Source organism: Dermochelys coriacea, chromosome 8, assembly GCF_009764565.3.
Source record: "Dermochelys coriacea isolate rDerCor1 chromosome 8, rDerCor1.pri.v4, whole genome shotgun sequence".
NCBI lineage: Eukaryota > Metazoa > Chordata > Testudines > Dermochelyidae > Dermochelys > Dermochelys coriacea.
This window is the reverse complement of record NC_050075.1, coordinates 22,303,853-22,316,262: the sequence shown is the minus strand read 5'-3', so window position 1 is coordinate 22,316,262 and position 12,410 is coordinate 22,303,853. Positions and strand designations below refer to the sequence as shown.

General features: G+C 42.1%; 1 protein-coding gene across 1 annotated transcript; it reads left to right on the top strand.

The window, feature by feature from the left end:
- Positions 1-620: 620 nt before the first annotated feature.
- On the top strand, positions 621-3,943 carry LOC119860305 (toll-like receptor 13). Its single transcript, XM_038413850.2, has one exon. It carries the CDS (start codon positions 683-685, stop codon positions 3,545-3,547), a length of 2,865 nt encoding a protein of 954 aa, XP_038269778.1. The 5' UTR covers positions 621-682; the 3' UTR covers positions 3,548-3,943.
- The last annotated feature ends 8,467 nt before the right edge of the window (positions 3,944-12,410 follow it).

The following is a 12,410-nucleotide window of genomic DNA, read 5'->3' as shown; positions in this document are numbered from 1 at the left end:
AAGAAACACTTCCAGATTTCTGCCTGTTATCTGGAAAGACAATCGTTGAGGCATGTCTTTTAAAGGAAGCCACACAATGAATAAATTCACTTTGTTTGACCTCCCAACTACCCTATACACCTGAGACAAAAATAAACCACATAAGCAAATAGGCCTTTTATAGGCCAGCTTTTCAAATGTGGTCTCATTCTTGCAGGTGCAGTTTTGTACCCATGATTATTTGCCTTAACAGTTCTGGACGCTTAGATGTCTACAGGTATGTCCCTGATTTACAGGAGCAATTGGCGTTTTAAACATCTGAGTGACTTAAATTGCAAAATCAAGGCCTGGTGAAGAACTGGGTGAAATTATGGCCTTTCTGCACACTTACCCATTGTGCACATGCCTTAGTGTTTTATGCAGGCCCTATCGGGTGCTCACATACTCACTGCACTGTCCTTTGAAAATTTGGCCCTTTAATTTTTAATTCTTCAGTAGTATGAGACTTAAAGCAACTAACTCCAGCTCTTCTGAAAACAGAGACCTCAATATTTTATTAATAGTGATATGTAACATGAGGATTTTTCTCTTCCGCATTTGGAGATTTTTCCTGATTACACAAGAGCACTAATTTCACTTTCAGCTCTCTCCTCACTACGACTCTTCTTGGTTTTGAACTAAGGAGTGATCAGGAGTTAGAGAGATGTTGTTCCTGCAGCTTTTCTCTGTCTTGATTTTCTACAGCCAAGGCCAAGGAGTGGCTCCTTACTCACTGAAGAACTGTATGGTCCATGGACAGTGGAGCAAAATGATAAAGGTGCTGTGCTATCATCAGAACTTGCCTCGAGTCCCAAGTCATCTTCCCTGGAATGTAAGCAGCTTAGATCTGTCTGAGAATCAGATTGCAAGCCTGAGGCAGAGCGACTTCAGCAAACTGAGTCTGTTGCAAGTCTTGAATGTTTCTCAGAACCAAATTCATCTAATTGAAGAAGGCACTTTTACTCACACAAGCAGCCTAAAGATTTTGAACCTCACTTCAAACCAGCTGAGAGTTCTTTCCAGCTCTATGTTTGATGGACTCGGGAACCTTACAGTCTTGCTACTTAGGGGAAATAATATTGACAGGATTGAGGCATCTGCCTTTGCTCACCTGATGAAGTTAAAGGTAATTGATTTATCATCAAACAAGTTACATTCTCTGAATGCTTTGGACGTTGTGTTTAAGGCAAAATCTTTGGAAGAGCTGCACATAAGAGAGAACAATATAACAAATTTCACTACCAAAGATATTGTTAATGTGCCCATGTGGCTTCGTGAACTGGATGCATCCCATAACCCAATCTCTTTCATTGATGTTGCAACTGATGCTTTGTATAGACTTCTTTCACTGGATTTATCTTTCTCTGGCACCCATAACCACATTACATGGATTATACAAGACCCTTGTTTCCTGAAAGGGTTAAAGAGATTATATTTAGGAGGAATATTTATGACACTACTAGACATATTGGCTGTGGTCCAAAAACTGAATTGCTCTTTGCTAGAAGAGATCCACCTAAATGAGTTGAACTTGACTGATTCTGACAATATCATAGAAAAAGTATGCCTTTGGCACCGAAATGTTAAGACTCTTAACTTACAAGGCAATAAATTTGAAAACATTAAAGGAACTGTCTTTGAAAACTGCACTCATTTATGCCATTTGGATCTGACACACAGCAGGTTTAAAGTGGTGCCGTGTATATCTTTTCAGCCCCTGAATTCTTTACAGAGTCTTTCCTTGGCAAACAATGAGTTCACTGCAGTACCAAATGCAACTTCGAATATAACGTCTCTGAAAAGTCTGGATCTCAGCTTTAATCAAATTAGGAAAATTGTCCCAAATGACTTTGCCAATCTAAAGAACCTGGAGCACCTCAATCTAACCGGAAACAGAATCACTAAGATCAGCTCAGATTTGTTTTCGGATCTACACAATTTGTTGGAATTAAATTTCGGAATGAACCTCCTTTTGGAAATCTCACAACCTTTTTCAGATAGTTTAGGGAAGCTGGAAAAAATGGAATTAACAGGAAATAAGATGAGCTCCATCAAGAAAGAAACTTTTAGGAATCTGACTTCTCTGCAGTTTCTCAGCCTGCTGGACAACCAAATTAGCATAATAGAACCCGGAGCCTTTGAAGGTCTGAGCCACCTTCAGACACTGCTTCTTGCCACAAATAAGATCACCAAGCAAACTTTCCAGAAAGGCATCTTCCAGGGAGTAAACTCATTGGTTGACCTTCAGCTTTTTGAAAATTACATCTCCTATGAGACATCTGGAGAACTTGACAACCCTCCCTTCATTCTCCTGAAGTCCTTAAAATACCTCTCTCTGAACAGCCAACGTCGGAATGGGCTTCTGAATTTCCCATCTAACTTCTTGCAAGGGTTGGAATCAATAGTGAGAATCCATGCTGGCAACTTGCCGATCACTTATTTGGATCCAGCCACCTTTAGTTACACCCCTATGCTTGAAGAACTAGATTTGAGCAATAATCCTATCAGTCCCTTTAGCCCAGCTCTGTTCCAGCCTGTACCGAAGCTGAGAGAGCTACATCTCAATAAAATAGGGCTACAGTCCCTTGATTTTGTTCTCCACGTAAACTTTTCTAAGCTGGTCATACTCAGGGTGTCTGGAAACAAACTAAATGTAATTGAACTTAAGCACATAAGGGCTTTATCTTACCTTACTTTTTTGGATCTTAGACAAAATCCTTTCACTTGTTCTTGCGATAACCAAATGTTCCTCAATTGGTCTCTTCATGACTTAAAAACTCAGGTGATCTATTTCTACCAGTACACCTGTGCTTTCCCACTTGCCAGTAAGGGAAGGAAACTGTGGGCCTTCCACACCTCCTTCTGCACAGTCGACCATGAGTTTATTCTGTTTGTTACGAATACAACCACAATTATTTTACTGATGATAGTCTGCATCTGTTTTCGCTGGAGGTGGCAGGGGATTTATGCTTACCACCTGCTACTTGCCTATATTCATGACAAGAGGCACAAAAGGATGAGGCAACATAAAAAATACGACTATGACGCGTTTGTCTCCTACAACCTGCATGACCAGGAGTGGGTGATCAATGAGCTCCTTCCCACACTGGAAGACAAATACCACTGGAGGCTATGTCTGCACTACCGTGACTTTGAACCAGGGAAGTGCATCCTGAAGAACATTGTGGAAAACATCTATGCCAGCAGGAAGACCATTTGTGTCATAACCCGCCACTACCTGGAAAGTGAGTGGTGCTCTAAGGAGATCCAGGTGGCCAGCTTTCGCCTCTTTGATGAACACAAGGATGTCCTGGTCCTAATTTTCCTGGAACACATCCCCAGTGATAGTCTATCACCCTACCACAGAATGAGAAAGCTGGTGAAGAAGAAAACATACCTCATGTGGCCCCAGGAGGAGAAGGAGATTCCGTTGTTTTGGCATAAACTCAACATGTCCTTGAAGACAAGTGAGGGGAAAGAGGATGAAGATCCTATTTTGTCTGGGATCATTCCAGATGGAGATCAGTAAAGACAGTGGCCTGCAGTGACTCTCTCTGTCTGCTTATGACATTTCTGATGGGACCATCTCTGCGATTTCTAGATATCAGCTTGGCTATTGAAGACATTTGTGTCCAGTATTTGAAAATATTTGGCTTCCCCTCACTGCAGGAGACTATGACAGTGGCACTTGCATTACAAAGAGGTCAGTCCTAAAACCACCTGCACATTGCCAAGCCATGGTTGAGGCTTATAGACTGGGCGAGTGACTATGTGTGTGAAGCTTGCTTTGATACTATGTGTTCTTGTACCTGTTCTGTGGCTAAACAGAAGCTTTGAGTCTGCAGGGCCATCAAGCTTAATTTGATGAAATTTGTTAATTGGATTTTAATGTGCTTTAAAAATGTAAAGCAAGAAAGAAAGAAAGCTCAGTAGCAAAGCTAAGTAATTGTGAACCAAAGAGAGCAAACCTGGGGTAGAAAAGAATGATGGAAAAAACCTTCGCAAACCCAAAACAAAAACTTAACAAAATTATGAATGCCTTCCTGTCTGCAGCTGTTTGGCACAGTGAACATATGACCTTTATTGTGAAACTATTTTAAAACAATTTGCAAATCACCTTTAAGAAAAAGTTAGGTACAAACTTTCATTTTCAAACTCCCTGAAATTATGTAAATCCGGCTTCGAGGCAATTAAAGAGAACAACTGCATTGAGAAAAAGCTCTACTATGAACTTTTAATTATCTTTACAGTTGTTAAAATCTAATGTTTAAGTTAATTTCTACATTTCATTTTTTTAATCTTTAGGACAAGAGATTGATTACCAGTGTCAATCAGGACAGGGAGAAAATATCCACACTAAGTCCTGTTCTATACACTGTGTTTATACGGTAGAACCATGTTGGTGGGTTTGTAATTTTTAATGAAATAATTATACTGGTACAACCCCTAGAGTGGATGCAGTTATAACAGTGTAAAAGTGCTTGTACCACTATTGCATATTGTGCTTCCCATACAGGAATACCAGTATATATATAAGGATATACCAACATAGCACTGTTTTATAGATATATAGCTGTCCACATTAGAGGGATTGTACCGCTTTAGTTATAGTGGTGTCATTAAAATGGAACAACTTTTGTGTGTACATAAGACCTAAGGCTTAAATGCAGTAAAGCAGTTAAGCACATGCTTAACTTTAAGCAAGTGTTCAGATACTATGATGATCAGCGAGATCTGAGAACCAATATAGAATAGAATGAAAGCATGTGAGTAGTCCCACTTAACTAAAACTGGATTTTTCAACAAAACAGTTTCCTTGGAAAATGCCAGTTTGTTGAACTTGAAATATTTCACAAAAACATGAACCACACACGGGGAGGGCTGTATCAGAAATCCACAAGCTCCGGGGCCTGCAGCTCTGAGCAGTCTCACTATGCGGACTGCCCTATGGCTTCAAGGTCTCTGCTCCGGACCCAAGCGCCTGAAAGGCTTTAGGGGCTCTCAAGGCTTCTAGGCTCCCAGCCACAGAACTGGAAGACTGAGAGCCCTGGCTCCTAAGCAGCCTGATGGGGAGTCAGGATCCTAGAAGCCCTGGGATTCACAGTTGAGCCGGAAGCTCAGGCTCAATTTCACTTAGAAATTTTTTAAACAAAATGTTTTGATTTTTCAAACTGATTTTTTTTCCAGATTTTCCCTTTTGCAGGGAATTTCGAAATTCTATTTGCATTTCTAAACAGAACTTTATTTTTTATTTTGGAATTTCCCACAGAATGAAAATTCTGACTTTCAACCAGCTCTAGTCTTAATGGCTTTGCTAGATTGGGCCCTTACTTCCTACTCTGGCATAAGCAAATGGATTATGAGGGATTCTCTGTTGTTACAAGAAGACACCTTGTGATAAATGAAGGGGTGGGGAAGCTCACTTTTATGGACACCCACCCAGCCAGTAGCTATAAAATCCCTCTTAGTAGCTGTTCTCTAATTGCTCTACCTGTAAAGCGTTAAAGAGTCTCACTGTTATGCATAGGTAAAAGGAAGTGAGTGGGCACCTGGCCAAGAGTCAATGGAAAGGCCAGAACTTTTTAAAATTGAAACAGCACTCCCCTTTTGTCTGTCTGTTGTTGTTTTCCTGGGGAGAGGCAAACAAAACAGAGCTATGCTGTAAGAGCTTGGGCCAGGTATGAAAAAATCATCAGTATCATACCTAGAAACTACTCATTTAAAACCCGAGATATGTAAGTAGATCAGGAAATATCTAGGAAGACGCAATTAGGTTTATTCCTTGTTTTTCTTTATGGCTTGTGGATTCCTCTATGCTAACCCCAGGTCCTTTTGTTTTGCTTGTAACCTTTATAGAAATAGAAAATAAATAGAAAGCTATTCTAAATGCTTAATCCTTGTAGGTTTGGGTTTTTTTTAAATCTAGCAAATGCCTAAATTCCCAGGTGTATTTTTTTTATTAATAAAATTTACTTTTTTAAAAACCAGAATTGGATTTTTGTGTCTTAAGAGGTTTGTGCACATGTTGTTTAATTATCTGGTGACAACAGCTGATTTCTTCTTCTTTTTTTTTTCTTTCTCAGTCCTTCCCAGCAGGGGTGTGTGTGTGTGAAGGGGCTTGAGGATACCCCACAGGAAGGAATTCCCAAGTGCACCTTCCTGAGTTCTCAAAGGAGTTCTGCACTTGGGTGATGGCAGTATCTACCAGTCCAAGGTCAGAGAAAAGCTGTAACCTTGGGAGTTTAATACAAGCCTGGAGTGGCCACTATTAATTGTTGGAATCCTTGCAGGCCCCCACCTTCTGCACTCGAATCACCAGAGTGGGGAATTAACCTTAACACACAGACAGTGTGAGTTAACTGGATGGATTTGGTAGTCTAATTTGGTGATATATAGTAGTGGAGTCTTTGTGGATATCTTCGCTATAGCTCAGCATTTAAGAATCACTACAGGATGTTTTAAATGAGCACATTCTGTTGCATTTTGCTGAACATATTTAGTAGCTGCTGTCTTAATTCTTTAGTATATGTTAGAAGGGAAATTTTTAATAAAACAAGGTGGATGATGCAGTGTTTATGAAAAGATGAATGAATGACACTCTGGATCACATCCACCACTGCAGTGACTTCCGTGGAGCTTGGAGTATACTCTAATACTTAGCTCTTGACCTCAGTGATCTGTTGTGACAGTGAGCTCCACAGATTACTATGGGTTGTGTAAAATGATTTTCTTATATTAGTTTTAAGTTTGCTGCCTTTTCCTTCCATTGAAGATCGCTTTGTTTTTATATTGAGAGGGCATCAAATTTGCCTTCTCTATTCCAGTCCTTATTTTGATGCTCCCTGTTCTTTGTTTCCTCTCAAAAATAGTCCCAGAGTTGTCAATTTATTTTCTTATGGAAGCCTCTCCAGGCATCTAGTTACTACTCCCTGCCTCTGAACCCGCTCTATTTCTGTCGTATCTTTTTTAAGATGGGCTGATCAGAACTGAACACACTATTCCAGTCAGGGGAAGGTGTACCCTGGATTTATCCAATAGCATTAGAATATCTCTAGCAGTATTTCCTGTCCCCTTCCTTATGCACCCTGACACTTTCTTTTTTACTGCCATTTCACACTGGCAGAGGCTTTCATTGAGCTGTTCACAATGATATCCAGACCTTTTTCCTGGTTATAATTAGGGTCTGAGTCTTCCACCTTTACTCATGCTGAGTAGCTCCTCACATCATGAATAGAAACGGCCATCACAGTGGCACCAGTTGACACCTTTGCCGACAGTCTCAGCAGATAGCCCAGTGACTGAATGGGCCACAGATACTGAACTCCCCTTACTCTAGCAGGGATCTGTTGTATTAATCTCCAGGTCAGGGTTGAGGCACATGGCTCAGAAGCAGAATTTGGCCCATTGAGTGTAACAGCCATTGTATGGGGGCGATTGCTGAACCTTAAATCCTGTCAATAACTTCAGCAGCCCAATATTCTGGGTGTCTGAGCCCTGCTAGTGGCTATCAGAGCAATAATGCTACCTCTGGTTATGTCCCGGTGTCTTGCCCTTGGCTGATGTGCATCTGATTTGGCCCCTAGCAGCGCAAGATTCTTGTCTACAGCAGCAGCCCAAAAAGCTGTGAGCAGCTCTAAAAATAGATCAATAAATGGCCTACTCTCTGCTGTAAAAAGCCCCCAACCTGAAGGTCATAGAAAAGCTACAGACCTGGCCACCCTGCTCAGAAGGATAGCCACAAGGAAGCTGTGCCCTTGTCTCAATGACATGCTCCAGACATAACAGCATGGGCAGTCGGGAAAGCACTGAGATGCTGAGGCAGAATGGGTGTCCTGAAATGAATATCCCAGTGAGTCTGCAAAACCATTTATCCAGATCTAATTTGATGCATAAATAGTGTAGCAGTGCCAATAACACAGGAGCTGGCCCTTCTCTAATGCAGAAGCACGTAGATGTTAGCCATGTTACTGTTTTTGTATTAACAACCTTTCTTAACTGCATCAAACAGGCTGTACTGCCCATGACTGGGTATATGCTATTTCATAGGTCTCTGCAACTCGATATTTAACCCACCAGTCAGATGGAGAGGCAGTGTTATTTAATAACTAGACCAAGGTACTTGAAGTCTGGTGATCTGAGATTTATACCCAACTTTGCCAATGACTTCCTGTGTTACTTTGAGCAAATCACATAAGGCTTAGGCTCCCTTTGTGCCTTTGACAATCTTTCCCCTCAAATGCAGGGGCCCTCAGGTTCTGTGAAATGAGGTATTGCTACTTGTCTACTTGATAAAGTTGTTGTGGAGTTAAATTCATGAAAAGTCGTAATGTGATTGGAGATCCTCAAATGGCAGGAGCAATACAAGGACAAAAAGGGCAGATCCTGATCTCATTTACATCAGTGTAAACCTTGAGTAATTCATTGAACTTGCATCAGATTTACGCTGACATACCTGAGATCAGATTCTGTCCCAAAGTCTTTGTAAGTGTTATGCTATTTGTGAAAAGAAAAGGAGTACTTGTGGCACCTTAGAGACTAACAAATTTATTAGAGCATAAGCTTTCGTGAGCTACAGCTCACTTCATCAGATGCAACTTATTAAAGCTTTCAGAGTAGCAGCCGTGTTAGTCTGTATTCGCAAAAAGAAAAGGAGTACTTGTGGCACCTTAGAGACTAACAAATTTATTAGAGCATAAGCTTTCGTGAGCTACAGCTCACTTCATCGGATGTTAGTCTCTAAGGTGCCACAAGTACTCCTTTTCTTTTTATTAAAGCTTATGCTCTAATAAATTTGTTAGTCTCTAAGGTGCCACAAGTACTCCTTTTCTTTTTGTGAATACAGACTAACACGGCTGCTACTCTGAAACCTGCTATTTGTGAAGTGCTCCACCCTAGCTCTGATGTTAAAACAGTAGTCTAGCAAAATTGAGTCTAGACTCTCCTCTCTGACACTGGGTCCCAGCCCCCTATTGCCAACAGCAGCAAGCAGAGTGAATCCCAGTAGGGGGCTCAGAAATTAAACACCGAATTATCAGCACTCACAGGCCACCCATGAGGAGATGTGCTTGACACTCTGACCTTTCAGATCACTGCATGGTGTAGCTTGTCATTGAAAGGCTTCCCCCCCAGTGCTGTTTGGCAAGAGCAGGGGATATCCCTGCTGCCCAGAAGGAGGATCTGTTCCCTCTCTCTCTCTGACTTCACAGTGACAGATTCACCAACACTACTGCAAGTATGTTGCTAGATCTGTACTGTATAGAACAGCTGTTTCATTATGGTGTTTTAAATGAGCCCCCCCTCCCTACCCTGGGATCAAATTAAAAGCTTTGGGGACATTCAGTTGCATAGAAAGAATGACTGAAGTGTGAGCAGTGCTGGGATCAAGGTGATATTGAGCTAATTGTATGAGAATGGTTCTCAACAAAGCAGGAAGTTCAGTGTATCTAATGGAGAGAGAAGAAAGGGGATTTATTCCTTTTGCTTTATCTGGTGATACAGATATAAACATCTCTTCCTTGCTTCATTGCCCCCCACAAAACAATGAAGTACACGAGACTCATAGAGCATCTCAGAGCCTTTAGACAGAGAAAATATTAAAGGGCTGAGGCTAAAAAGTGTGGTGTATTGAAAAGTGTGTTAAAATTACAAATTTTTACATTCTCAGTGGTTTACCTTACCGTTGCTGCTTGCTGGTGAAGGTATTCTGTAGGGAAGTGTGCAGTAGTAGTCAGTCTGCAAAGATCCAGCCTAGAGCAAGGTGGGGTGACTTGCAGAAGGTGGGGTGACTGCTTAAATTGCAGAAAGGGAGGTTTAAGTTGGACATTAGGAAAAACTTCCTGTCAGGGTGGTTAAGCACTGGAATAAATTGCCTAGGGAGGTTGTGGAATTTCCATCACTGGAGGTTTTTAAGAGCAGGTTAGACAAACACCTGTCAGGGATGGTCTAGATAATACTTAGTCCTGCCTTGAGTGCAGGCAATTGGACTAGAAGACCTCTCGAGGTCCCTTCCAGTCCTACACATCTAGGATTCCATCAGATTGATTTGTCTCAGGAAATTTTTTTATCATATTTTGTTGATGGGGATGTGTAGGCTGATAGTTTCCAGTTTTACATTTGAATTAAGCAATTACTTTTTTTCTCTCAGTTGTTTTCAAAACCACCTTTGAAGCTGGGAATGCATGCTTCTTTTGCTGATCAGACTTGTCCATCCTCCTCTGACACACAGTACATATCCCCTTGCAACTCACATTTACAATGCCACTAATGCTCCCTGTGATTTAAAAAAGAAATCCAAAGCCAGAAGTTTTCATCAATTCATTTGTTTCTGATACTGACAGGCTGTGCAAATGTTGGTAACATTTGTGTAACTCGTGATTTTTCTCAAAGTCGCAGAGTGAGAACGTGGATGTAGAGGCTGTGGCTGCATTTCTGAAAGGCCTGGATGGATTTTTGACTGTCAATATCATTCACAGCTCTGTAAACTAAAGACCAGACTCCACAGTATAGGCCATGTTCAGGGGTGAAAGTGAGCCGGTATGGAAGGGCCGCCGACGTGTGGGGGAAGGGGCAGTAACGTTAAGGCACTGCCACGGCAGCGCTTTAACGTGGGTACAGAGATTACGTTAAAGCGCTGCCGTGGCAGTGCCTTAACGTTGCTGCCCCTTCCCCCACCTGTCGGCAGCCCTTCCAGTAGGGACCCTACTGGCAGGGCTGCCGATGGGGGAGGCAAAAGGGGCAACAACGTTAAAGTGCTGCTTGCCCCTTTTGCCCCCCTGGGCCACCGATGGGGTGGTTTCAAGGTTCCTTCCCCACTCTGAACTCTAGGGTACAGATGTGGGGACCTGTATGAAAGACCCCCTAAGGTTATTCTTACCAGCTTAGGTTAAAAGCTGCCACCACCAAAGTGTTACACAAAGAATAACAGGGGAAGTGCCCACTTGGAAACGTCTCTCCCCAAAAATATCCCACCAAGCCCTACACCCCCTTTCCTGGGGAAGGCTTGATAAAAATCCTCATCAATTTGCATAGGTGAACACAGACCCAAACCCCGAGATCTTAAGAACAATGAAAAAACAATCAGGTTCTTAAAAGAAGAATTTTAATTAAAGAAAAAGTAAAAGAATCACCTCTGTAAAATCAGGATGGTAAATACCTTACAGGGTAATCAGATTCAAAACATAGAGAATCCCTCTAGGCAAAGCCTTAAGTTACAAAAAGACACAAAAACAGGAATATCCATTCCATTCAGCACAGCTACTTTATCAGCCATTTAAACAAAACAGAATCTAACGCATATCTAACTAGATTGCTTACTAACTCTTTACAGGAGTTCTGACCGGCATTCCTACTCTAGTCCTGGCAAAAGCATCACACAGACAGAGAGAGCCTTTGTTTCCCGCTCACCCTTCCAGCTTTGAAAGTAACTTGTCTCCTCATTGGTCATTTTGATCAGGTGCCTGCGAGGTTATCCTAGCTTCTTAACCCTTTACAGGTGAAAGGGTTTTTCCTCTGGTCAGGAGGGATTTAAAGGTGTTTACCCTTCCCTTTATATTTATGACGGGGGGCAAAAGGGCAGCTGCCCCAGGGCTGGCAATTAAAAAGGGCTCAGGGCTCCCGGGCACAGCTGCTGCTACCATGGCAGCAGCTGGATAGCCAGGCCCTTTTAAATCGCTTCTGGAGCCCCGGGCAGCGGGGGCCAGGCAGTGTAGATGAGCTGGCTGGGGGAGGCTGATCCGCAGCCCTGCCCCTTTTGCCAGAGGCCCTGTCCCTTCCGGGGGCCAGAGCCGGCCCCCATACTGGTAAGAATTTATGAGTACTTTCATCCCTGGCCGTGTTTATCTATGGGAAAGCTGGAAAGAGACTATTTCTCCTATTGGGCATGACAGCTGGAAAGGTGCATTATCAAGAGTGTTCATCTTCCTCTGAGGTATCAGATATTGGTCTAGAGGCAGGATTCCAGAGTAGAAGGATCTATGGATCTAATCCAGTATGGCAGAAGGTAGGGTACCATACTAAACGTACCTGTGGATCTGATCTTATATGGCAAGGGGCAGAATACCAGCTTAGGCCTTTGAGTCTGATACATTGTGCCAGAGATGGATACAGGACTGCATGGACCTATGGATCTGATCTGATATGGGTAAGGCCATGGGATACCTGAATGGATAGCTCTATGATTTTCATTCAGATCCTATGTCCTTACTAATCCCATTCACTTAATGTGTTGAACTCCTGTCCAGAAATTAATTTCTCTTTCTTTACTTGAGAAAAATATTACCTTCTTGCTATTGTAGAAAGATGCATACACAAGTACAGATCATAAACGGCCAAGATTCAAATCTGAAAACTGGCATTTAAAATGTGGACAGAACAGTAGTAGAAACAGGAAATGA